General features: G+C 48.5%; 2 protein-coding genes across 7 annotated transcripts in view; one reads left to right on the forward strand and one right to left on the reverse strand.

The window, feature by feature from the left end:
- The window catches only part of LOC121597842 (E3 ubiquitin-protein ligase lubel), an 18,777-nt gene extending 4,021 nt beyond the window's left edge, over positions 1-14,756 (reverse strand). For 2 of the 6 annotated variants that reach the window (XM_041924012.1, XM_041924014.1), the window contains exons 1-16: positions 14,413-14,756; positions 12,138-12,227; positions 11,924-12,059; positions 11,633-11,781; positions 11,007-11,183; positions 10,273-10,444; positions 9,993-10,210; positions 9,331-9,459; positions 9,047-9,257; positions 7,553-8,980; positions 6,534-6,856; positions 6,263-6,454; positions 5,009-5,389; positions 4,799-4,924; positions 4,254-4,734; positions 1-3,974 (exon numbers count right to left, since the gene is read on the reverse strand). The exon at positions 1-3,974 is cut by the window's left edge and continues 1,107 nt beyond it. In XM_041924012.1, the coding sequence (XP_041779946.1) occupies positions 1-3,974; positions 4,254-4,734; positions 4,799-4,924; positions 5,009-5,389; positions 6,263-6,454; positions 6,534-6,856; positions 7,553-8,980; positions 9,047-9,257; positions 9,331-9,459; positions 9,993-10,210; positions 10,273-10,444; positions 11,007-11,183; positions 11,633-11,781; positions 11,924-12,059; positions 12,138-12,194 (8,154 nt within the window). In that variant the 5' untranslated portion in view covers positions 12,195-12,227; positions 14,413-14,756. Of the gene's footprint in view, positions 3,975-4,253; positions 4,735-4,798; positions 4,925-5,008; positions 5,390-6,262; positions 6,455-6,533; positions 6,857-7,552; positions 8,981-9,046; positions 9,258-9,330; positions 9,460-9,992; positions 10,211-10,272; positions 10,445-11,006; positions 11,184-11,632; positions 11,782-11,923; positions 12,060-12,137; positions 12,228-14,266; positions 14,385-14,412 lie in introns of those variants that run through there. The other 4 variants (XM_041924016.1, XM_041924015.1, XM_041924017.1 and 1 more) reach the window with 4 other exon arrangements.
- A 1,768-nt stretch (positions 14,757-16,524) lies between these two features.
- LOC121597843 (uncharacterized protein KIAA0513) lies at positions 16,525-26,741 on the forward strand. The gene is made up of 9 exons (XM_041924019.1): positions 16,525-18,118; positions 23,489-23,609; positions 23,700-23,810; positions 23,875-24,219; positions 24,289-24,542; positions 24,692-24,881; positions 24,945-25,332; positions 25,400-25,494; positions 25,555-26,741. Exons 1-9 carry the CDS (start codon positions 17,774-17,776, stop codon positions 25,623-25,625), a joined length of 1,920 nt encoding a protein of 639 aa, XP_041779953.1. The 5' UTR covers positions 16,525-17,773; the 3' UTR covers positions 25,626-26,741.
- Positions 26,742-26,927: the final 186 nt, after the last annotated feature.

Raw genomic sequence — 26,927 nt, forward strand, 5'->3', positions numbered from 1 at the left:
ACCAGGACCTAGTTGGTTTTGTGTAGATTCTGGTTGAATACTTTGCAGAGTAGTTTGAGTGATGTCATTCGTCATTTTCAAGCTTTCACTAGCTAGATGATCGAGGTGATCATCTATTGCAGACTCAACAGAAACTTGAAGTTCTTGTGAGTTAACGGTAGCTTCACGCGGCTGCTCCACGGTGTACGATTCTGAAGTTGCTGGTACTGAAGCATCTTCGGTAATGGTTACCCTCAATTCTGTCCCATTTACAAGACCTGCTTCTTCTTGGCTTGTAGCAGGATGTTCACTGCTTGTGTTCAGAGTTGTTCCAATAGAAGCTGGTGGCTGTTGGGTCAAGTCATTAGTAGTCTCGATTTCTTGAAGCTTCGAACTTGCCTTAAATACTGTAGCATATTCAGGGATAGGTGCACCGGAACCATTTCCGTGAATCGATTGTAAAGCATCCGCATTAACGTACTCAGGTATTGCACTATTGTTCACTGAAATATTCTGGGAGTTGGGCGTTGCTTGGACTGGCTGTGAGTCTGCATGGCTTGTGGAGGAAGCCAGAATACCCAAGCCACCTTCTTGTGTGATTTCCTCTGTAACATGTCCCGCTTCATTGGTTGTAGCCATATTTCCATTTACACCGTTGCTTAACTGACCGTGTGTCGTTGGGGCGTCGGTGAGAATAGGTTCTTGTACAGATGCTTTTGACAATGGAACGGAAGAAACAACGCTGCTATTATCTTCAGATAACAGCGGTTGATGAGGTGATGAGGCAGCTGGTTGGCTGGCCTCTGTGCCATCTGACATGTGGACAACACCTTCCAAGTTCTCTGCTTGAACCGCAGAGTTGATATTAGAATGCATTACTCCGGTGCTGCTATTCACAACTGTCTCGTCGATTGTGTTTACTGGCTCTTCCAAAATTGCTGCCGTTCCATTCGGAACATTCCTTTCGATCACAGATGGTGGCTTGTTATCCGTAGTTTCTGTTGAGGATGTCTTCACAGAATCGTAAATCACTATCGGAGATTCCTCGATCGGTAGTGCATTATCTTGCAACTGTTCTTCAACCGTTTGCTCTATTTTTTGCACATTTTTTATAAAACCACCAATGACTGCTTTGGCGTTCATTAATGTTTGCACATCCTTCATCGTCAGCGGAACATTCTCGTCTGCCACGAGCGTAGGTTCACTCGATTCTTCTGCCGTCGTGTTATGGTACTCGGGAACGAGTGTAATCTCACTAATTTCACTCTGTTCCGGACTATTCTGTAGCGTCTCCACACTGGAAGCATGATGCAGTGGGTTGGCCAGATCCAGCGGTCCTAAAGCTTCCTCAGTCAAGTGCAACATGTTTCGTAGCTCGCCTACCGACTGTTCAATCACACTCATAGCATCATTGAAATCACTGTCCAGTGGGAGATCGCTCACCTCGGACGCACTGTTCCGTTCGTTTTCTCTTACGATCGCCATGTTGATCATGGGCATGATCATTTGTGGAGGTTCTTGGACTGGTATCATTTCATTGGGCGGTTGCTCAGCATCTCTCGATTTGGCGGAATCAATGATGGTTTCGGAAAACATGACCGATCCATCATCATCATCATCTTCATACTCATAAAAATCGCCATTCTCGTCCACATCGTACTCCTCGTTAGAATCCCACTCTTCTTCCTCCTCTTCACCTTCCCATTCGTCTTCGTATTCATCTTCGTAGTAATCTTCCTCGTAAGCAGCATCGTCCTCATTGAACGTTGCAATGTCCGAGTTGATCTCATCCTTCATTTGTTGTATGAGCCGTTTCGTATCCAGCACAAGTTCGGATAGATTGTTTGCCAGTTTGGAGCTATGGCTTATAACATCGTCTTGCTGATCTGCTTCCGAGATGTTGTTTGAATTATCCGGCAATGAATCGTTTGTGGGTGGTTCAGATTTGACAGCTATTGACTCATTCGGAGCAGAGGAACTAGCTATGGTCTCACTTGCCACAACTGGTGTTTCAGCAATAACAGTTGGTTGAGGCTCTTCTTGTACATGGCCATTAGTTTCATTTGAAGCGGTGATTGGGAGCTCATGAGTTTGTATGTTTTCCTCTGCAGATGGCGCTGGAATAGGCTGCTGCTGATTTTCATTTGAGGCTTGTGAGGCAGAATCTTGTGGCTGAATTGGTTTTGGTTCTTCAACAACATGAGCGATAGAAGCAGCAGCAGTATTAGATTCCACTGGTTGTATAGGAGGCTCTTGAATCGTGTTTGATATGGCTGGTGTAGAGTCTTGTAGCTTTTGTTCTTCCAGAATCGGCTGATTGACAGCATCCGTAGCCTCAACTGACTGTTGTGGAAGTACTTGAGGTGTTGAGATATCTTGCGTAAGATCCTGCATGACGGACTCAGTATGATGATCCTTAATAGGTTCAACGAACGTGGTAGACTCTGCAACTGGAGAAGCTTGTTGTGGCATTGTAGTTGTATCTTCAACCTCTTTCAACTGTTCCACATTTTCAGCTTCTGATTCTTTTTTCGGAGGAAGGTTTATGTAGATTGGCTCATCAATTAACTCAAAATCTTCTTGATCGTCTTCGTCTTCAGGAGCGTCTTCCACGTCCATCGTCTGCTCGATACGCTCGATATTCTCAACCACATGTCGCATTTCTTCCACATGATCTATAGCCGCTATCGACGATTGATTCTGTTTTGCATTTGTGGCCAATACTTCAAAGTCACTTTCCGAAGAGCTTTTCACTGGACGCCTGTAGAGATAATTGTTCTTGTTGACTGGAATACGTGATCCACGACGTTTCTTAACGCCTTTCTTTTCCATTTGCGGACTTTCTTGTGGTATTGGCTCTTCTGGACCTTGCGGAGTTCGTGTAGCTTCTTCAGTAGCTGTTTGATCGTGGCTCTGAACTTTCGTAGTTGATGAACTTCCCTCTGGATGAGAAGTCTTTGATGCTTCCTCATGTTGTTGCACTGGTTGGGACTCCTTCGAAGGAGTCTTAGTGAACAGATGCATCAATTTCTCGTTGATCGATACCAGATCGTAATAATCCGTAGACTCCGCCGTTTGTCGTGCTTCGTCGGAGCTGCTATCGATAAGATAGTTGCTACGCTTCATCTGATCAAACACGGTAGTGGTTTTCTCGTTTCGTATGGCTCGCTCCAGAAACTTTTGAATATTAGCATACTCGTCTGTGTCGTTGGCTACCGATGGCTGTACCGACACCTTACTCGTTTGCTGACGCTCGGGGAAATGTACAGGCGGTTCGGGCGTCTTATCGAATGGAAAGTAATGAATGTTGCTGTAGTCGTTCTCAGAGTATTCGGCCCTCATCAACGTCTCGCGTATGTCGTCCTCCAATGATTTCGGTTTCGTCTGTAAATTCACTTTCACCGCGTCCAGTTCCTGCCGTACCTGTTGAACCAGGTTCGGCAGAATGTCCTGTATGTTCTCTTGTACAAAGTCACGTACATCGTCCTCGATGGATCGGTTTGGATCGGGCAGATGATCGGGTTGCTTGCCATTGCGCACGGGAATGGGACTTTTGCTCATGATACGCTGATCACTTGCCTGAGACCGTATCGATGTGGCCGACGGGGACCTAGAGTTGGGTTCAGCGTCGACGAGTTGGCTGAGCAGTTGCTGGATGTTGCGTAGTACCGTACCGTTGGAGGACTCTTGCTTTCGCTCCATTTGCATGATAAGTGCCTCAATATCCTTTAATATTTCCGTATTGGAAGTGGTCGTGGTGGATTGCGCTTCACATACCTCTTCAAGATGATCCTCTTCCGGCAGTGATGGAGTTGGTGCTTTAGTGTTCTCATGTTCAGTTAGTTGTTGTATTTCTGGCTCGATTTCTTCTCTGTCAGCTTGCTCCATCGCGCTCGGTAGTTCGGGTTCTGATGGTTGCATAACTTTTTCCGATGGCCCAGTACCAAGCAGCTCCTGTTCTACATGGGCACTGATAAACTGTTGAATTTCACTGCCTGTTCGTGGTTGATTGATCCATTAATTGATTCAGAGGAAGAAGATCAGATTTACATTACAACACAGAGGGATCATAGGACGTCCGGAGGTTCAGGTGCCGGGTAGGGTAACACGCATCACACACACACAAACACACAGGATAGGTACAGGAAATTCCCCATTTTCGACGGTATCGCAATGCAGAGTAAAAACACGGGAAAAGGGAAAGAAAAAAACTAGCATTAATACCACTGGACCACACTACCCTCCACGCTACAGCCGATGCGATCGGTTCTTACTGATTCCAGTTCGATCCTCCTGCAGCGCTTGCTGCAGCAGCAAGTTGCCACTGTCGTTGTCGGCCCCGCTCGGTGGACCCCAGATGCGCATCAGGAACGGTTTGAGCTGCGTTTTGCTTAGCTCAATCGTCGCCAGCTCAAGATTGCCATGGTGGGCCGTCAGGCTTGTGACGATGTCCTCGCGCGTGAAGTTACCCTTCGAGGCGATCTCGCGATACTTGCGCTGTCGCTGCTCGATGCACTCAGTGATCGCACGCCAGATGTTGCCCTTGTGCATTCGGAGCGCCTCTCGGGCCTCCACCGTCGAAATGGTTCCGATGGTGTTCTCGCGCTTCTCGTGCCCGTACTTGGTGGCCAACGTTTGAACGGTTTCGATTAGTTTGTTCCAATTGCTGCGCAGCCACTGGACCGGATGCTTTTCGCCACAGTGATTCATCGCTGCCTGCAACTCTTCGGCTGTGAAGTGATAGCGTTCTGCTTCCTGTGCGATTAAACGTGGTAACATGTTAATAAAAAGACACAGACAAGCATTTTATGTGTGTTACCCGCAGAAGAAGAGTCATCTCGGAAGGTTCCTCTTTGGATGTAGATCCATTTTGCATCTCTGTCAGTTGCTCTGTACCTTGCGGCATATCTTCAGGATCTTGATGATCGTCCATCGTTTTCGATTGCTGTCAAATGAGCATAAAAAAGAATGAATTAATACCCCCAGAACCTGTTGAGAAACATCAACTCCTCCGGCACACTCTCGTCACCATTGGTTGTCTGGGTGGCACATTTCCACCGCCAGCCGGCTGCGGACTGACGACCTTTGCCTGCGTGATCGTATCGATGCGGCGTAGATCGTTAAATGTGCGATACATGTTCTCCTCGGGAACAGCTGCAGTGCGGCCGGAGGCAGTAGCGACAGCAGCAGCACCGAGTGTCTGATTAGCGGCTGTTTGGATGATCTGATGGATGGCACGGTCCAGGAAGGATAGGCTTTCATCCTGCTGCTGTTGCTGGCCGTAACGATAGGATGGGGATGATTGAGTGGTGGTGGTGGTCGTTTGATTCAGTGCCTGATTTGCGTGATACCGTGACGAGTTCTGCAGACCGGGCTGCGGGCTCAGTTCGTGTGGTGATGGTGGTAGGCTCTAGAAGTTGATTGAATGGGTTTGTCAGTTATTGAAGAGTCCGTTTTAACCAGCAACTTAGTGTCACAGAGCAAGGAACTGGACCATTAATCCAAATTTAGTAGACCTATTTGTTACCCAAATGATGATTTATAATTAACTGGTTACTTCATTAGATGCAATTATATAAAAAAAATATTACGCCTTAACCCCTTACCAAAACGAGCTAATAAACCACCGACACTCAAAACTACACTAACGCGTGGCGCATGCAATGTGCGGCTATTTCTAACGTCTGCCCTTCGGAAGCATCAACGCACGATCGGGCGTGTTCGATGTAACAGATGACGGTTCGCATAAATCCACTTCATCATTCTTGTACGAACCCGAAACATGACGTCACAACCGACGCTGCGATCGTCCACAAGAGCAGGCAAACAGGCAAGGAAGTGGTCAAACGACAGCCCGTCCGTGGACACCATTACCGCATAGTTGACGAAAATGGTGTGTAATCGTGCCGCTTGGTGTTAGTAGCGTGTTGGGAGTGCTATTTTTGGGGCGTTCGAATGGCATGCTGTGATGCGTGTGTAGCTGCAAACTGCCAAAAGTCGGCGTGACGAACGGGGACGACCATAAGGAAGAGTCTTGCTAATGAGGTGTGTTTTGTGGTGGGTTTTGGGATTGGATGAACAAATTTGATGCGCGTCTAGAACTGATGCGTCCCAGAAATAGACGAATCAACAAAGCGTCTGTCAACGATGAAATAATGAAGTGTGGCGCGATAATGTACAACGATGCATGATTATCATGCGAGATGCGTCTGGGATGGACTCGTTAGTTTTTTATGCTTTAGGGGTGTCGTTCAGATTTATTTTTCCTTCCCCAATGCCATACCTGCGTATCACTAGAGATGCTGTTGCGACTGGCAGGGCGTTCAACTTCGAGCAGTTGTGGTGTGGCGAGCGAATAGGATCGCTTGTAAAGTGCTGAAGGCGTGAGGTTCTGCTCCTGGGCCGTTTCATTGGCCGGCATATGTTGACTTTGTGTGGCAATTTCATGACGCACCTGCTCGAATGAATCATATGTCTGGTGCGTGTGCGTGATGGAAGAGATGTGTTTAGCAAAGGGGCCACAGGATATTGGATGAAGTATCATGTCGACTTACCTGCGTGGACATATCCTGGGGCGGTGGTGATGTGCCGATAGAAGCCCTATGACGTGGCCTTTCTCCTGCAGCCGCTGAATGGCCAACCCCAACAATTTCCCTCGGCGGCGAAGGACCACAACCCGTGGATACCTTCTCTTTCGCAACCTTTTTCTCAACGCGGACAGGATCTGCATCGAAGCTTGGCTGTATGTCAACCGATTGTTTCTTCTCGGGAGTAAGGGATCGATTCCGCCCTTCACTAATACCATCGCTACACGACTTCGACACAACCTCGCCCTCGATTATCTGGTCCATCTCGGTGTCCATCTCGTCGTCAACATCTAGAACGAGAGAGAACACGAGCAAAGACACTGTCCGATTAACACTCACAGAGCAACAACAACAACAAAACAAATGGGTTGGGCAACAGGCAACAAGGGGCTTACACACATTTCGGGTAGGAAACTCTTGGGTCTATGTTTTTGGAGTAGTTTGTTTTTGCACGAGAAATGGTGCGGCCTTTATTGAGATTATTGTGCACAATATGTCATGGCGCAAAATTACAACATTAGGATTGGGTTCGATTATGAGTACGCGATTTATTGGTTAACAGGAAAAAACCGGGGTTTGAAAACGAAACAAAAACACTCACAAACGATTACTACACTCTAGTGGGACGGCTTTGGATGCCCGGGGTCCTAAATATTGAACTGTAGTGGTACGGCTGGTGGCTCAGATACCGGGAAGTAAATGCAAAACGCTACTGGACGGATATTGGCTTGGAAGTAACGAACAAGAATCACGTACATTCAAAGACATTTGAAGTAGGCTTGAGTGGAAATACTAGAATGATCTTTTTACATTGAACTTTCATAAAATTAGAAACACAACAAAAACAAAGTGCTTGAATGCAGGTGCTTGGGGTGCGTAGATGCTTGCGTGCTTATTACCGGGCAAGGGATACAGGGTGTGGATAAATTAGGGACAACACTACTTCGCTTTAGTGCCGGGCCAAAAGGATATTTTACGAATCCTACCTTTCTTCTTCGTTTCACCTGGTGGCTTACCGTTGGCGGGCTTCTGGGGCGGTACGATTTGCAGCTTCACCTCGGTAACTTGCGGCACCTCGATCTCCTGCACTACATCCGGAGGCGGTGAACGGGTCTCACTGTCCTGCTTCGTGGCACCACCACCCACCGCACTGATGGTGGCGGTTTTGCAGCAGATGGCACAGATCTTCACGCCAGGCTCGTTGACGTACGTGCAAAACTCGCACTCCCACTCACGATCCGGCGCAACGAGGGCTGGCGGTGGTGGTGACTGTTCTGGCACTTCTCCATTATCGGGCTCCACCTCCGAGCGGGTGTCGTTGATGATGTTCTTAATCTCGACCGTTTTCAGATGCCGCAGTTCGTCCGAGTCCGACTTCGTGGGCGATATGGTGCGGAACTCCAGCAGCCCATTGACGACCTTTTCCGGCCGTTCATTGTCCGACTCGTTGGCGATGAACTCGGTGCTTGAGTGCTTGCGTTGTCTCTGTTGTTTCGAGGCAAAGCGTCTCCTCTGGTCCGAACCATCCGTATCCGGTGTGTGCGAGTCGGAGGGAATCTTCTTGGGCGCGGCTGCGACAACCTTTCCACTGTCACTCTTCTTGGTGTCACTCTTTCTGCGCTGTTTCTCACGTCCATCCGAATCGGAGCTTGGTATCGGCTTTTTGGGCGCTGGCAATGGAGCCGGCTTGCTCTTCTGCTGTCTTCGTCGATCCTGTTCCGGCTCGGAGTCGTTCGTGTGCGAGTAGGACGTGATGCGCCGCGCGGCAGCGAGATTGTTCTGAGCCGCCTTCAGTTTGGCCTGACGTCTGCGCTCAAAGTCGGCATCGGAATCATTCGTCATGGAGTCGGAGTTGATCTTGCGCGGTGAACTGAGACTCTCGTTGCCCGAGCGAGACCGATTGGAGGTGACTCGACGTCCTTCCTGCTCGAGATCGGAATCGTTTGTGAAGGAATCCGACGGCTCTTTGCGGGCCGACGACACGGACAGCTTGTCGAAACGATCGCGCACCAGCTCCTCGCGATCGTACCGAGCTGGTGGAGCTGTGACCTTCCTCGACACGGGATAATCGATCAGCGAACGGGCCGAAGACCCTCCACCACGACGATCACGGTTGAAGCGCGAATGCTTCACGCTCGATGCACGCACGAAGGACTGTGCTGGAGGTTCTGGCTCATCAAAGTCCATACTGCTGGTGGAGTTGAGACGCTCGCGGCGTCGTCGATCACCACCACGCCCGCGCGAGCGATGGAACCCGTCGTCCGAATCTTCGTCATCGGTAAGATCGTCGATGAAACTGTTTCGGTTGAGGTTGCGCATCGACATGGTGGACTTGCGCGATTTGACGCTCAGTGCTGGTGAGGCGGCACGAGATCGTGAGTTGGCACGGGATCGCGGCGGTGGCATGGCTACTCCTGGAGATTGAGGAGATGGTGGAATTAGCGAAGGTTCTATGGCAATTGTAATGTATTCTACCGTACCTGGCATCATCGGCATCATGCCCATCGGGTATGGATACATTCCATTCCAAGTGTTGGTCCAGCCTGGTGGATATCCGGCAGGATCTTGTGGCGGATAGCCATGCTGTGGCGGTAGGTTGAGACTCATGTTGGAACCGTTCTGCGATCCACGTCCCATCCAGGCGTTCATCTGATTCCACTGCATCGGATTGAAGTGTGCCATTGACTGAGCCTGCGTCAAAGATAAAACAGAGCGCAAGGTAACTAAAAAAAGGCAAGACAAGCCCAAGAAGAGATCTCCTTACCTGATGCAACGGATTGAAGCCCCACATGTTCGGCTGCGGTGGTGGCGGCTGGTGCAGATTGAACACAGACGTGCTGAGACTCCTTGGCCCGTTCGGCATCGAAGGCATCGTGTCGCCAAACTCCGAGCGCTGTATAGGAGAGACAGACGGTGCATTACTATTGCCCGGTGGGGCGAAATTGTGTCCAAAGCCTGAACCCGGTCCGTTCGGTGTCCCCGGGACGGACAGTAGATTAATGCCGGAAGCAACACTGCCAGATCGTATTCTGGGCTGTACCGGCGGGTTAAGCCATCTGTTCTGCAGCTGTTGAGATGGTTGCATCGACGACTGTTGGTGCTGCTGCTGCTGCTGCTGAAAAGCACCTGTTGGCTTGTTACGGAAGCTGTTTGACGATTCAGTAGCGGATGACTGTAGATCGAGACACGGTTACAGATGAAAAGCAGAATGGTGAGTAAAAGCAACAGTTGTGTTTGAATTTCCACCCCTTGGTTTCGATTCGAAAGGGGAAACCTCGTGTGACGTAGTGCGTTTCAAATCGTACGTCGAAAGCGAATGATTTTGAGCACACCAAACATACACAAATGAGTCTACATTGACAAAAGGCAAAACCAAAAATCGAAGACTTCGCGTCAAAAAGCTCCCAACCCCATCGGGCACGATACCTGCAGGTCCGTGTTGGACGTCAGACTGGCGCGTCTGCTGCGATCTCCATCCGACTTCATCGCCTCTTGGTGCTGCCGGTAGCGCTGCTGCAGCAGCGTCATGCGGTCCAGCGTGGCCGCCGTATTGTTCTGGATCTTTTCCATCGTGCTCGAAACGGATCTGTTGGGCCCGATCGACGGCGAGCGCTTCGAGACGGTGTCCAGTGATGAGTTGGAAGCTGGGAAGCGAGAGAAAGGGTTATTTGATGCTCTTTTATCGGAAGCGTTTGGATAAACTTACAATGAATTTTATTCTCCGGAGGATCGGGTAAGGGCCTGTTTGAGGGATGTATGAAGCGTTTGAGGGAGTTCATCTTTTCCCGCAAGGAAAGCGCCGGACTCGGCGGCGGTGGCGGAGGTTTTTGTTGCTGCTGCTGCTCCGGCTGCCCTTGTGGCACTGTTGTAGGGATTGTCTTTGGGGAAGAGATGGACCCATGAGAAGGATTAAAGCCTTAGATCCTTAGCACTACTAAAATCCTTTAGAGGGTATTATGTATTGAATATTTAACGTACTTTACTCTGAGTAAAACACTTCAACCGCTTGTAAATGCGTTACATGTTAGAGCTTGACTATAACTAAAGAAGCTATCGGGGCAATGGCAAGGGAATTGTAACAAGAACGCAAAAGAAAACACATGCAGTTGTTTTTAAAGAAGCAATAAGAAATCAAGTATATATTTCAAAGTTTTGTGCTAAACATTGGTTATTAGTACATTTGGTCTAAAAGCGTTGAGTGTCTCTCGTTTCATAAGAATATTTGAATAAGGAATCGATAAGAGAAAAAATGTGCTTAATAAGTGTGGCAGTTAAAAATTAGAGCGTATTTATCTCAAAACTAATAGAGTGCGTTCAGTTGTGGTAGTTTCCCTTTAGTCTCGCTCTTTCTCTGTGAGTTCAATCTGGCTGCCCTAGCACAAGAGTGGGTCAAGGTGGCCAAGGCAACAACCGTCCTCACGAAATTATGCAGCGCCGTACCTGCTGGTCCTGCTTGCGGCCAAACATGGGACTGGGAAAGTGGAAGCTTCCGGGACGCTTGTTCCTTCTCGGCGGCGGCAGCGGCCCGCTCGATCCGGCGTCACCCTTCGGTGGCAGCGGAGGCTTGACCGTGCTGCTGGGGGTCGGTGGCGCAACCGCCGCGGGCGGTTCAATCGGCTGCGAAGAAGAGAAAAATCGAAGGTGGAACGGAGAAGTGCACAGAGCTGCTGACCGGGCGCAGGGCGCGCAAGTGGATCGAAGTGGATGGGGTGAGATGGGAATTGAAACGAAACGAATCACCATGCATGGGGCAGGGACTGGGTGCGGCTGGGTGACATTTCAACCGATCCAGACGGAAATCGATCACGAGGATGGCGGGATGGCATTTGCTTGCCAAATATCGAGCGAAATGGCGAAGATCAAGCGATCGCACGCCTTTGGAATGAGGTCGGAACGCTTTCCTAATGAAAACCATGCATTTGTGGCAGGATGGACGGAATCGACAACAACAAAATGGCCAGCGGGGTGAGTGAGAATGATGTTTGTTTCTCCCTTGCTAGTGAGCGCTACTGTAAAAACACTGGACAGCAAGGCGCTGCTGTGGGTGCGCGGTGCTTTTCCCTTACCTTTCTGACGTGTGTTTGGCGTTTCGGGTGTCGGTGGTAGCGATCGTCGCAGGACACACAGAACAGGTTCTGGTCGCACTGCTCGCACCGGACGACGGGCGCGACGGAACCGCACAAATCGCACTTCATCACGGTCAGCCGTTTGATGTCTGGGTGGTGGGGTGGGTTTCGGTCACATTCCAATGCACGGAGCGAAGGGTGCAATAGGTGCGTGTGTGTGTGTGAAATGCAGATAGAATAATATTTGTATTAGCGTAAGCAGAGAGCAGCGCAAAACACGGCTGTGTGTACCTGGAGATTTGAGCGGCACTGGAGGTGGAGCATTCGAGTATTGCTGCTGGTTCGCCACATCGATGACCTCATACTCGGGATCGTTATTGGCCGGTGGTGGTGGAGGCGGCGGTCCTACCCGATCACTGCTTTCGGTCTGTTGTGGGAAGAGACAGATGGAAGGGCTGTAAATTGTAATCGGTTGGTGGTTTGGTACGGGTAAGCTCTATCTTACCACCCATGATGGCATGTTGCGCCCGCTCCGAAATCGGTTTGAAGGACTCGAAGCCATACTTGACCCAGTTCTGCTGGACTGTCGAATATTCTGCATGGAAAATGTTGGAAACAAATTAATGAATTAAGTGATGACACGAAGCTCAAAACAAGATGTCATGTTACTGCTCGAGATCATAACAACAGTTTATTTTCCCCTGGAGTGTTTTTCGCAACCCATCAATCCATATGTCTAGCGAGTCGATCGGATTATTTACTCTCTAAATCGCTTATCAAGTACAACAAACAATAAAAATGCTCGTATGTGTGTGCACGTTTGCCTGCATCTCATATCATCGCGCCCCTGGTCTGCCACTGCTATTGCGTGATTTATTTTTAAACATTATTTACATTCACTTGCCAGTACGGACGCGCATCTGCAGACGAGACGCGACGCGAATGTGCGTTTGTTGCGAAGGTAATGTATGTAGGGCGCGGCGGTATAACATTCCCAACTGCACTTATCTCAGTGCGAGTTCAGTGGCTAGTGCGTGCTGTTTCGGCATTTTCTCTGTTCGTTGGCTTGGCTCATGGCAAAGAGAATGATTTTGTTTTCTAGAGCACTTTCAGTTTATGCAGCGAAAGGCGTTCTGTTGATGGAGACGCATGGTAGCTTTCACGGGTTGAAGTGACGATGAGTGTGGAATGGGTAGTTTAATTTATTTATTTCAAGTATTTAATTTCCCTTTATTTAGAGCTATCTCTATTTACAATTTCCGAGCGTTAAATATCTTTTGCATAATAAATGATCGCATGATCGAACTGCGAAAAGAGGATAATGTTTATTAAACGATCGCAAATTAAACAGGAAAACGTTCAAAAACATGACCATAGTTTGTGTCTGCTGCGTTCCGAAACCACTATCTCACTCACGATCACATGACTACCATTTGAAACAGCGCTATTTCCTTCCCTGTCCGATCCAAAAATAAAACATTCCACGTGTTTCCCACTGCTGGTGCTGTTTGCTGCTGGAAAATCGGCACACAGCTGCCACAACACCATCGGCACCGGGTCAAAAAACGGAAGCAAACCCATTTGTCCAAAACTGAATGACGAACACAGCTACAGGGCGCGTCCAATCGCGTCGTACGGCCCAACACAAAATTAGAACCCTTGCGACATTGCGCCGAGAAGTTGTTGCGAATTTATTTAAAGCCACTCGTACGGTTCCCGTTCATTGACTGTTGTTGTTTTTGCTGGTGCTGTTGGTGCCTGTAAGAAACCTTGCACCTTGCACAAGTTCACGAGTGTGCCGGTGTCAACCGCGCACGTCAGAATAAGGAACTGCGTCAAGGATATCGTCAAACTATTGCACTTTCAACGCCCAAGACGCTCCGCTCGCACGTTCGATGAAGTGTGTAAGTGTTCAGGTGGCCAATAAAAATAAAATAAACCAATTAATCATCCCAGTTATTTTGGTAGAATTTAGAGATGATCTACTACCACACTATGGAGAGAATTTAATTACATAATTCCACCGCTTTCACACGCTTGGCTTTTCAACCAATGTCGCTCCCTAATTCCTATCTGCGAGGTGATGATCACTAATAGCACGAGATCGCTGCTTGATCATGTTTCCGCATTCCATTTTAATCCGAAAATGGTTCTCACAAGAGCAGTCCCGCTAATGTTCGTCTGCATTTCGTTGGCGCCACGGCAGCTATAAGTAACTGGCTCTCCAGACGGCGGTATGGCACTTAAACGGTCGGTTTTTCTCTCTCTTCCTCTCTCTGTCACAACACTTCTCGCACGCCGGTAATGTCAGAGATCGTCTGCAGACGGAACCATTTTCACTGATGACCACAGCGATCAACCTGAGCGGCGGCGGCTCAACGCAACCATTATCGTTAGGATAGGCAGCATACGGAGGCCCGGCAGCATACGAAGGAAGAGGGCCGGGCGACAACGTATGAGACCCACTAAAATGGTACCGATTTTCTATTTTTAATATAATCCTAGTGCAGGCAGACACATACACACACACGGACACACAAGGGGCCAGACTGTTAGAGAACGTTCACATACGCGCCAACACATTCACGGATGGCAATGCATGGCACCATAATTCCACACAGCGACATCACTTACGCTCGAAATTGAAATCGCGTTTGCCCGGGAGCGCTATATTAATATGGTAGCGATTATTAAGGAAATTGATTTTCACTTTTCGCTCTCGCGAAAATCGTCCCGCACGATCACGGTGAGGATTCTTAACGGAAAATAATTTCGGTCACCTTTTCACTGGCTTGAGCTGATTACACTGAGAGCGCTGCGAGCTAAGTCGAAAGATCTGGATGGCTACTGATGGTGCAGGAAAAGCTGACCAGGAATAGCATATCCTCCTCAGCTCGGGCGTTGCTTTCGCTTCCACTCACTCTGCTGGTAGCACTCAACCGGGTTTTTTGCAACTTCCAGGTGTAACTTCTTTGCCGTCGCCCGACTTTTCGACTTGCACCGGGAGAGTGAAAATAGAAAATATTCTCTCGCTACTTTTTTTTTATATAACTTCCCCACCGGAGGGTGCTGCAGGCCGGAAGCGAACTGGACCGAGATGCGTACGCGCCGACGTTCAATCACTGACTGGCGAAAGTGGCTGAGCTAAGTCGAAGTGGCTGCGAGTGAGAGCGAATTGGGCGTGAGAGCGAATTGGGCAGCAAAGTGTTTGCTCTTCGCCTCACAAAGAGTGTTGGCACATTAGGACGTAGGTTAAATTGAATTGATCATTAATTTGTATGATTTTGCGTTGATTCAGAACACAACATGGAGGACGGTTTGACAGATTGCTTCATTGAAGTATATGATAGCCATACTGTTTAGGTCAATTAGGTCAATAGTAATATATATCAAACGATCCCATTTCGGTACAGGAAACCGATTTCGTGTATAACTTTGGTGAATTAAAAATCCATTAAATTAAAATCCAAATTATATTTCAAAAAGATTGTGCACCGCGCAAACCAACTGTCCTAAGCTGTGTTGCATCGTGAGCGATTTTGCGCCGTCCCGTTTTCGTGCTCCTGAGAGCACATATTCACACAGAAAAACACGGCCACTGTCACTGTGTGCCTTACGGACTGAAACTAATTTTAGACGAACTTTATCGCCTGCGACTTGCGTGCAGAGCTTGCCCACGCCGTAGCACACCCGTTGAGAGGATCATGTTTTTTTGCCGACAATTTTCGGCAGCACGTTTCGAAACTGGCGCGATTTCACTTTTGCGTCATCGAGAGTGTGCCACGTCAATGAATACGGTGAGGGAACGATTGCTATTGAAGGTGGTGAGCGTGCTTGAGCGTTTGATCGTGCAGCAGTGTTGTTTAAATTTTATTTATATAATGGGTGGTATGTAAGCAACTTGAATAGTTACATATTTGAATATTATAAATATTATTTCAAAATTTATTGTATAATAAGTCATGTTTTGTTGTATTGGCGCGGAAATAGAGCAATTTTGCGTTCAATTTCCACAAAACACCAGGCGTATCCATTGACCCGAGCACGTGCTGAAAGCAGTACAATGTTGTTTTTCCTTCATCCTTTTTGCAACAAACCCTTCTTCTTTGCTGGCTTCAACAACCGTGTGTGATACGGAAATAAATCCTGTGTTTTGTCTAACACACAAACACCCACACACACCCACGGACCTTGCCCCAAAGTCTCGTGAAGAGCATTGACAGGCCCGAGCCTTGCGTTCCATTTCGCCGTCGTCATTAACCTTTGCCCGTTTTCCCCCCGCTTTTTTTACTTTGTCATAGGCAAACGCCAACACGGCGCTGTGTGTTCGCGCCAACGAACGCCGTGGTCGAATATCGAACGGCGAAGCTTTGCTCGGTTTTGTTTTTATGACCTCGTTCTTAGGCTTCAACAGGCGCGCCAGCAGTTTGCACTGTTTGACAGTTGCGCGGGAGCACACGCACACACACACACGCCAGCAGAGTTTGATTGATGGATGAAAACAAACGCGAGCGAACGTGCTCGTGTAAGCCGAGCGAGCTCTTCAAAACATGACTCTTTCCGTAGCCATTTGACATGTACCGGCATCCGAACGTGGGGTGCCGAGTGTGCGCAAAACCGGGCCACCGTGCGAAACAGCCGGTATCAACAGGGTAATGGTATTGGTAGAAAGCAGGAGCGTGAACGTGTGGCTCAAACCTTCCCTAAACCCTGCTTGCTACAACACCAAATAAACACGCGTGACACGAAGTTTGACAGCGCTCTCAGACGTCCTCTTGCGCTCACTTGGTCGAGAGAATTTTCCCTTTCGCTCTCTCGTTTCACTGCAAATTTCCACGAACACCACGCAGCCACGCAGCAGACGGTTCTGCAGTCAGTCAGTTGTTCCGTAGCTTTTCCGTAGGTTAGATGGAGCGATCGTGCCGGGTCCGTTGTCGGCTGGTTGGCTAGTTTTTTGAAAGAGGGAAGCCCTCATTTTCCACACCGACTCGTTTTTCGCTCCATCGCGCTTTCTCGATCCGTTTTTTGCCTTCCCTTCCCCCGTCGTCGCCCGCATCGTACTGTCGCGGTCTAAGCTTATCGTTTAATAGGCTTTCACCTACAGTGCCGGAAAATTAAACCTAAACCCAGTGCCGCTGTGTGTGCTATGTGGTGGCGTTTCGAAATGATTGTTTCCTCTCTTTCACTCGCTCGACGCTCGGCGTGTTCTAATTATTCATCGCAATAGTAATCGAGAACGTTCTGAGTTCTGAAAAAAAACCAGAAAGAAATGTAGTTTGACGCCACCGGTGTGTGTATGCGTGGAAAAGCTCTACGCGAATCGTGTGTGCCTAATAAACATCACCTGATGAAACTGCTGTGAGGTTGTGAAACTCGTAAAAAGGATATTTGTACAGTCGGCTTCTTGTTTTTTTTTCCCCGGCGCTACGGTGATGCATGTAGAGTACGCATGAAGTCCTCGTGTGTGTGTGTGTGTGTGTGTGTATGTGTGTGGCTGTGACATAATGCGGTACCAATCGGTTTCCCAGGGGTTTCACGCATTGGACCTTCTCTCCGGTTTCCTCACGTTCTCTTCATCTTCGCCCTGGCTGCTGAAGAAGGACGGAAAGAATATCTAAACCCTCTGGGCTGGCCTGCCATTATCCTTGGGTCATAAATTGGGAGCACAAATCCTGCTGTCCCCGGGTGATATGGAAAAGCGTGCACCAACACAACCATCCCACCAACGCTGAAGGGGACGGATGTTGCGGTTGTCCTCTCCTGACCATAAGCACCAAATGCACCAACAGCCATGGAACGACGGCTCAGCAAAATGTGTTGAACGGAGGAAACGTGCTTTCGTGCGGCAAATCGCTTTCGTGGAATGATTATTTTCCCATGCGCGTTGTGTGGCTTATGAGGAAATTAGAATTTGAATCGATTGAGGGAGGAAAGCAAACAAAATACTAATTCTCGATACGTTTGTATGAGCTACAAGCGCATTTATTCAAACGAGCGCTACGAATAGGCCGTCGTGTGGATAAAGCATTTTAATTAAAAACTCCCGCCAACGTGCCCGAAGCGGTCGTTCTTTCCGTCGAGCATTAGTACATCAGCTGCGTGGTTGAAAGATTGCTGCACTCTGCTACCTTCTGCCTTGCAATGGACGGATCGGCACTGTCAACGTTTCCGCGAGGAGCTCGCCCAAGTCCCAGCAAGCATGCGGCTAGTCAACCGTTGGCTGCCACAACGACGCTGGCCAACAACACAGTCAGCAGCGAGGCCAGCAACGGTGGTTGCGAACGGAACCGCGAATCGTTGCCCAACGGTACAATGGTGCGGGAGCTGCGCCGTGAGCGAGAAGCAGCGCCGCTGGAGAGTCCGCGCGACTCCCCGGCCACGAACCGGATCCGCACGTTCATGGGCAAAACGCCGAGCGCCATCAAGTCCAAGTTTCTGTCCGTGCTCGGCAACAGTACCGAAATCATTAACGGAATCTCCAATAAGGTAAGCATGGTGGTGCATGGGCGAGGAGGTCACAGGGGGGCAGAGGACACTAGCTGGGAAGGTCACAGCTGGATCGATGCGCCTTGCGGGGAATGAATTGCGATGGACAAATCTTTCCCAGGTGTCAGGTGCCGTCACTAATTAGCACAAGTGCATAACTGGCGGGCGTTTGGCGTGGATTAGTGCGCAAGCACGTGTCACAATTATGCCATCCGTGTGCATGTATGTGTGGCAGTGTGCGGGGCACACAGGTGGGAATTATGGATGGTGGATGCTCTAATTAAATCAGCCGATAGGCGTTACTCCATGTAGCAATTGTTGATTGAGCACAATAATACGACCAATGAGGAACATGTTTGAGACATGAAAGAGAATGAAATCTCTGGCAACATTTCACCTAAAGACATTCAATTAAGGCTCCACGCAAGGTCAAAATCTGAAGCTCAAATTAAATTAACAACTCTTATCGTCCTCGCGAAAGAACTTCAAACTCAGCTTTATACTTGTTGGAGAACAGAAGAAAAAAACAACGCCCGATTCCATCAAGCTTACAGCTTACACAGACAAGCCGGACAAGCTGTGTGCGATAGCGCTGGAGGCAAATTTGTGTATCGGCTTATTTCACGCTCCACCGCCTGTTTCTTTGTGCCGAGTGGAGGGCTGAAAAGGAAAAAAAGAAGGTCACCAAAGCGCCCTATTTCCGCCCACCGAAAAGTCTACGAACGGTGAAAGCACAGGTGCAAACTTGCTGTGTGTGTGTGTGACTCCCCCTGGGGCGTACGGGCTTGTTGCAGCCAAGACACCGCATAGCTTATCAAACACACGGTGGTGTACCAATGGGGGTGGGGGAAGGTGTTTTCCTTTTGTCATCGTTTCACTATTCACCCACACGCCGTTATCGAGAGAGCGCGCGATTCGGTCGAGCAACTTTGAAATGTCACCGAGCAAGTGAAAGTGAAGTTGAAAGTGCGGGATTGGAAAGAGAAAGCTTTGCCTGCCTACACTACCCCCACCAGTGCACGGTACCTTTTTGGGGGGGGTGGAAATGACAAAAGGGTCCACAGTTTCCGTCAACCAAAAGGTACATGCATTATTTATAACATCCGTCAGGTGAGTGAGTCGCTGGAAGGACGTTCTTCCGTCGGCGGCGGCGCTTTATTTCGATCAAGTTCGGGGCAAATGATTGAGGCAGCAGCAAATGGATTATCCGAGCGGCGTGCGGAATCAAACATCCGGGCGCGCCATTTTACGCCTTCTGGTGTACTATGGAAATGCTTTGAGCCGCTTTGAACCAGAAAACGGTTGCCAATCAGCGTCTAATCAAATTCGGATAGGTGAAAATATGGTGGAAAAGCGCTAGCACTATCGATCGATCTGGGGGGTTTTTTTTTGTTGGGTCCGACCAGATGCTCAGGGACATTGGGTGGGAGATGGAACAGAAACAGAACCCCTTTCCCCGTAAGACACAGTAAAAAGCCTGCAGATAAGCAAACGAGCAAACATCCTCGTCAAACGCTGCTTCACACTGACTTGGTTATGAAACGCAGCTTTTACGGCTGGGTTTTCCGGGCGTTTCCTTTCACGGTACTTCACTCACGGTGGCCGGGTGGCACGGCTCCAGCAGTTGCAGGTTAAGCGAGTTTGCTTCCAGGAATGGACCGATCGATCGCTAAGAGGTTTCTTTACATTCCTTTCCGGCCCCACACGGCCCAAGCTAGGTAGAAGATATATGGAAGGTGATGGGTTATGAAATCGTTTGTCGGGATGTTTAGTGGCACGCCGGTTCAAGATAATTGATGGAGCGGATGTGATGGGAAATAGGTATTGATTGATTTATGGCACGAGAGCGAGAAGGGGAACGGGTTGTTTTTGTGAAGTGTGTCAAACGATGCAGTCGCTTAATCTTTCCAGGAAAGTTTATGTATGTGTGTGCTATTTTACGATACATTTTCCACCTTCCGACCATCCAAAGGTAGCAAGTTTGAAGGAAAGCAGTATCAACAGAACCAGAGAAAGGATATATCCCTTTTTGCTTGAGGATGGGATATTTAATGTACTCTCAATACGGTCGGTCGTTAAAATGGGAGCCATAGGGACGCTCGGCTCACTCCCATTGTTAGCAGAGGGATGAAACGGAAAACGCTCCAAACGCCCAATCGATGACCCTTTCAAAGCGAAAGCCTCTTGAGGTGCAATCCGAAAAAGGGTATTAATAGTCATCAATCTACACAATCCTGAACCACCCAGAAGAAAAGTCTTGAAAAGGATGTGTGTGTGTATGTATGAGTTTTAATGGTTGAAAGATAAAATATGGTCCCAGCTTTGGTGCTTTGATTAAAGCGGATAAATAATTCAGCAATACATTCATTGGTGAGACTGGGTTAGTGTTGGGCTCGATTGAATTGGACTCGTAAATGCGTGCTAAATAATGGAGGAAAAGGGTAGAATTGAATCAATGCAAGTGAAGACAAAATCAATCCATTGTTGTGGATTAAGAGTATTTGAAATTAGTTGCAAAATAAACACTCTTTTATCATCAGCTATTGGAAATTTATATGAAAAGAACAGCCTTTTCACTAAACGCTATCGGGAACCATCACGTAAGCCTGTAAAGTTTAATTATTTTTCCTTGAATCGTCTACCGATTACACGCATTAACCGATCGCTCGCTTTTGCACCGCAAGTAATGGCTTCCCTCCCCACCATTGTGGCCACCGCTGATGGAAAATCGGAACTGATGCGTAACCCATTACCGAACTAATTAGAAAACAAATTGCTACCAGGCCACGGATTCATCGAACCCCCCCACCCTTTGCCCCATTTTCGCGCAACGGAACGTGAGCGTCTCTTCTGTCCTAACGCCGCGTTATCGCGGCTGCATAAAATGCTGAGCCTGAGTTGGCTGTTTCGCAGAGAATGGGTCAATGGCGCTGGCGCTGGTTGCATAAATTATGTATCGCTTTAACGCTCCACGGTGGCCAAAAAAAAAAGACTCAACACTATCGCATTGCAGCGGGCGCCGTTCTACGTGTGTATGTGTGTGTGAAGTGTCAAACGATTCCCCGGTGTGCAGTTGGGCCACTGATTCCTCCACACACCAGAAGTGAGCAATGTCCGTCCACACACACACACACACACACACACAAAACCATCGAGGATGACACACTCCACTCCATTGTTTGCGACTGCCCTTTTTTCGGTGGTTTGAGGTTGCAACAACGATGACTGTGTACCTGTGTGTGTGTGTGTTTAGTCATTTGCACTGTTGCTCACTTACTTGCCCCTGGGTCTTGGTCGTTGCGGCAGAATCTCGGAATTTATGGTGCGGAAAAGTCGTGCAAGAATGTGACCGCGTGCCACCGCCGGGCGGGGTTGAGATACGCTTTCCAAGATATTGATCGGTGTTTATGGAACGTGTTGTGCCGTTGTTTTGCCGCGTTTGTGGCAGCCAGGAGCGCAATGATGATACCAAACCCCCCTCGCCATACATGTGCAAGATGGGGTAGATAGGGCAGGTCAAAGAGGCAGGGACTGCTGGCTGTAAAGAAAACGATAAGTGAAGCCGTCTCACGACCGGCCGATTCTCGTTCGGTCGCTTCTCGCAAGAGCCAGGTTTTTGCAGCAATTGGCTGTTTAGCAGAGAAGAGAAGGACGAAGGGAGAGAGAGAGAGAGAGAGCGGAAGGACGAGGGTTTAATGCAGTCTGCGAGGATGTGCCTGTGTCCTTGCGGCCTTTTTCTCAAGTGATCGGGCATTGCAGGGCAGGTGTGAACGGATGGGACGGCCTTGTGGCGATAAGGACGTGAGCAAGTGTTGTTGCCTTAGGTAGGTAAAATTATTTACACAGCTATCAAAGTAAGTGTGCATGGAGCATTGTGTGTAGAAGTGTTTTCCGGGGGAAACGTGTAATCTTGTCATTGCTCGTAGACCAGAAGAAAGGACTCCATGGAGAGCTGCTGGAGTGATTATGTTTCATGCACAATTGCTCTGCAAAGTGGTAATACTAATCAAATATTATGATTAACGGAATTATTTATCACTTACATTCCCAGGAGTGGATATTACGAATTCAAAAATAGTCCCTGTAAACATTAGTGTAAACCTCCTCGCCCCTCTCCCTGGACAGCGCTTACCGTCAATTAGCTGGCTGAATAATTCATCGGCAGCTAGGCAAAACGGCGGACCAGATAAACGATGGTCTGCGGCAGGCAAAAGATCACCGAGCAATGTCCCCAGCAGGGACGTATAGAGTGTGCAGGAGGACACAACACGAAATGACACAGGAAAAAATGGAAAAGTTGACAAAGAGGTACACTCGGTCATCCTGGCTGCGGTGGTGTTCTGCTTTCCATATGCAAAATAGATGCAAACATCGTGTCGTTTGGGCAAATGTTTGACCGGACTGACTGTTTGGGTTGGCTTCGTGTTGCGGCAATTTCAACCAGTGGTTTTTATCACACAAACACACACACACACATACGAGGGAAGGGAGGAGACTGTTCACTCCTTTACTGAGTTTTGTGTTTTGGAGCACAGAAAATAACGGACACGAATAAAAACTGAACATATCAAACAACAGAACAGCCATGCTGAAGCCTTCAGTTCCCTTTTTCTGTAGCCCAAAATTAGGTCACCGTCGCTGCAAAATGAGAGCTTACTAGCGCTCTGTGACACATGCACATTCACCTATACACGATACTTGAAGCGAAGGCCATCGAAGGGCAATCCAAAGCTACACGCGGCACGTGGCCGGGACACGAAATATCCCATCCGATAGCGCTCGTTCATTCATTTCACTGATTGGTTTTCAATTGAATCGAGCTCCGCTGAAGATGAATGAAGGACCTACTGGGGACCGGTGTTGGGCTTTGGGAGGGGCCACTGGTATCGGTATCCTCGTTTTGCAAAAGGCTCCTTCACCGAGAGCGTCCTTGACCGTTGCTTTCCGTTTCTCACAACGAAAGGAAGGCATTTGACATTGAAGTGTAAAAGTGCTCACGGGTGATAGTGACTAGTTAGCAGTGGAAGGTCGTTGAAAAATGCTGATCCTTGAGCTTGGATGTCGGTTCGATGCTGTTGGCAAGTTGGTATGATTGGACGTTAATTTTAAATAAGTGGTTCGTAAGGATAATGAGGACTTCAAAGAAAATGTTGTGTAAGGAAATTCTGGTAACTCTTCTAGAAACCGTCTTGATCGGATTTTCTCTCCCAAAAGTTGTTGTAAGAGGTTCTCATTCGCCTAAAATTGACTGAAATAAATGATACATACGACACCTTTTAAGGCGAAAGGTCTCATCTCGGGCAAAGCATTGAGTTTAGCTGCAAAATAACTGAATAACAAATATTTGACCTTTTGCCACTCTTTCGCCAGATTGATGCCGCCCTCAGTCTCACCTCGTCCTCCGACACCGAAACGACGGCCAACCGCAACCAGATGAAGGTGGACGACATGCTGCGACGAAAGTACGAATCGTCCAACATGAAGCATCCAGGTGAGTGGGGCAAAACAAAAACCTCACAACTTTTCTCCACGTTCAATTAATTTACATAAATGATCGTTTTTTTTTCTCGCATCCTAACAGATGATACCCGCGGCGAGCATCAGATCGACTACGAGCTGCGTCGGGCGAAGGAACGACGGGCGCATGAGGAGGTTCTTTCGGGGCGCTATCGGAATCCAGCCTTCTCACACCGTACGTACACAAACGATGGAAAAAAGCAAGATTGTTCGAAGAAGGTATTTTTTTCGTTTTACAGTTCTACCGCCACCTACTCCTGTTCCAAGCACACCACCACAACCGGTGCCAACAGCGACGAGTACGGCCAAACCGATGACGACGACGACGACGACAACCGCCGGCAAAGAGAGTGAGGAGCGAGTGACGGAACGGGCTCCATCGCACAGTCTCAGTGCTGACTTTAGCCACAGCAACTTCAGCCAGAACTCGTGCTCGCTCGACTCCAAGTCACCGCAACCGTCAGCGAGCGGGCCGGATCTGGGCGAGACTGTAGGCAGGCTGGGTGCGACCAACAACGCCGTTGCAACGCCGGACGGGTTTCCCTGGGGCAGGGACTTTTATCACGGGCGTGAACCACGGCTAGGTAAGAGCGGAGAGCCCAGTCAAGCAGGAATGTGCGAACGTTATTTGACCCTCCCGTGCGTTTGGACAGGTATTCCGAGCAGTGCCTCCACCAGTGACAACGAATCGTGCGCCTTCAGCGGTACGCTCGAGTCGTCCGAGCTGAAGATGTGGATCCGGTCCGAGTCGGAAAACTCCGTCCCGTCCTGGGCGTCCTCCATCAGCCTCGACAGCCAGTCGGAGGAGGCGGTGCTGGACTTTATGAAGCGGTTCGTGCGCATTCTCTTCCACGACAGCTCCAGCATAACGCTGCAGCTCAAGTCGGACTTTGGGCAGTTTGCAAGGGTGAGTTGGAGGGAGAAGAAGGAGAAAAGAATGCATGGGAGCTATTCTCTTCATCGATTAAATGCCTGAATGATGGGCCTGAACTGCTTACTAAACAGGCACACTGTAGTAAATTTCCCTCTGAACTCTCTCTCTCTCTCTCTCCTTAGACGGAAACTGGACGATTGTGGTTTTCCCGTTTGGTTAACGCACAGCGGGCCAAGACGAAGCGGGTGGACGAGTCAACGTTCTACTCACTGATTCAGTATTTCGCGATCGTGCTGTTCGAGTGCGCCGAAAGCGAGGACTACTCTCCGGCCAAAACGCTTATGAACATGTGCTTTACCTTTTACCATGATAGTAAGTAGTCTGTCTGGAGCTTGGATGTTAGTTAGTCCGATGTCTCACTTTCCTGCATTCCAGTTGACGTACCGGGCTGTGATCCGTACCGGGAGTACCTGTACACCTATCTGCGCGATCAACCGATCTGGCAGACGTTGCGCTTCTGGAACGCGGCCTTCTTCGATGCACTTCAGACGGAACGGAAGCACCGGCCGGTGCCACCGACCGTCAAGCATTCCCCCAGTGCACCGCCGTCACAAACGAAACAGTCGTCCAAAGGCAGTGGAACCGTCCCCAACATAGGAGATCCATTTCTGGGAGGCACGGAGGAAGGTGCGACTAGCGCAGCGACACTCACCGTTCCAGAGCAGGAGCGCTCCTCGTCTACCAGTGCTTGCGACCGGACTGATCCGGCAGAGTTGCAGGAGGACAAGCATTACCATCAAAATCTTAGCTTTGGCCAACTAGGGTATGTGGAGGGTTATGGGGAAGCATCTTGTTACTCGCTTAATATAATTAATTGTTCTTTTTTATAGGAGTTTCACGTGTAACATGCACGCGTTTGGACTATCCCGTGAGCTGTGCAATGAGTTCCTGGTGAAGCAGAGTGTCATCGCCAATCTTTCACCTGGTAAGAGAGCAAACACCACGCGAGTGTACTGATCCATCAAAACTTGTTTTCTTATTTTAGAGCAACAAAAATTGCTTCAGGAAAACGTAGATCGCATGTACCGCGAGACGGACCCGTGGCGGGAGAACTAGGACACACCAAGCGAATGATAGAGCGCAACGCAACCGACCTGCTACAAAGGGGGTCGAGTCGAAGGGATAGTATTTTGTGATAACTTTTTGTGATGCCCAATAGCCGAGGAACTCGATAAGTGGTCCTGTTTCCTATGAGAGATCGCTACGTATCCAAAAGAAGATAGTCTAATCGATCTACAATCAGGCATCTTTGAGCAATAGATTTCCATACCCTGCGTATTTGCCTACTTAAGATATGGTATGGTCTCCTTCAGGATTTTTAATACCCCGCATTGCTAGTTGCTGCAGTGTTTTGATTTAACGTTTAATTAATAGCAATTTCGGATGGAATGAACATGTGTTTCTGAAGTGCTGAAGAGTATCAGAGTGTCGAAAAGGTGAAATGTATAGATCACGAAAGCAATACAACCAATCGGGCGAGTGATGTGCAAAAGCATTTGACAATAAAGCATACAGACGGGATTAAAGCAAAGGGGATGGAACAAGCAAAACTGAACAATACGATAACAAGAGGAGCTGCTGCTTAACGTATCGCACCCGCGTGCGATTGCAGAGGGTATTAAAGTATATCATTCCAATAAGAAATGAACCACAAGAAGTGATCAGAGCAGATCGAAAGATCGTTAAACTATTCGATAATGAGCAATGCTTTAAGTAGGGTTAAAGAAGACACAGACGAACGCACGAGGTACTAATGCAGAAGGATACGCCAGCACTACTACACACCAGTTGTTATGTCGAATAAGCAATAAGGAGCAAACACACAACTCTTTGAGCAGCAAGTAAGAAGATAACATAATCGTGATACAAAACGTTAACTAGTTCATAAAATATTTCCAAAAGTATTCCGCGGCGTGCGGCTGGTGATGTTAGGGACAGGAGAAGCGCGAACCGGGACGCCCAGACGCAGACACACGGTGGTACAAGGTGTGGATGGTATTGCAGCCGCATCTATTTCCAAGTACATAGATTTCTCGCCTATCACAAACTAAACCAAACAACAGAATAAACCCTCAAACCAATTCGAATGCAACGGTTACGGCTAAAGTTGACTTGAAAGAAAAATGTTCCACTTGCAGATTATACAGGGTTTCCCACGATTTATTGGACAGTTACCATGATTTTTTGGTGCGTTCCCACGATTTTTTGGTCGTATCCCATAGATTTTTGGTTCGTTCCCATAATTTATTGGTATTTTCCGATTGGATATCAATACAATTGGGCTAAAAAATTCTGGGAAACGGCCAAAAAATCGTGGGAACGCACCAAAAAAACATGGTAACCCACCAAAAATTGATG

The sequence above is a fragment of the Anopheles merus genome, chromosome 3R, assembly GCF_017562075.2.
Source record: "Anopheles merus strain MAF chromosome 3R, AmerM5.1, whole genome shotgun sequence".
NCBI classification, from domain to species: Eukaryota; Metazoa; Arthropoda; class Insecta; order Diptera; family Culicidae; genus Anopheles; species Anopheles merus.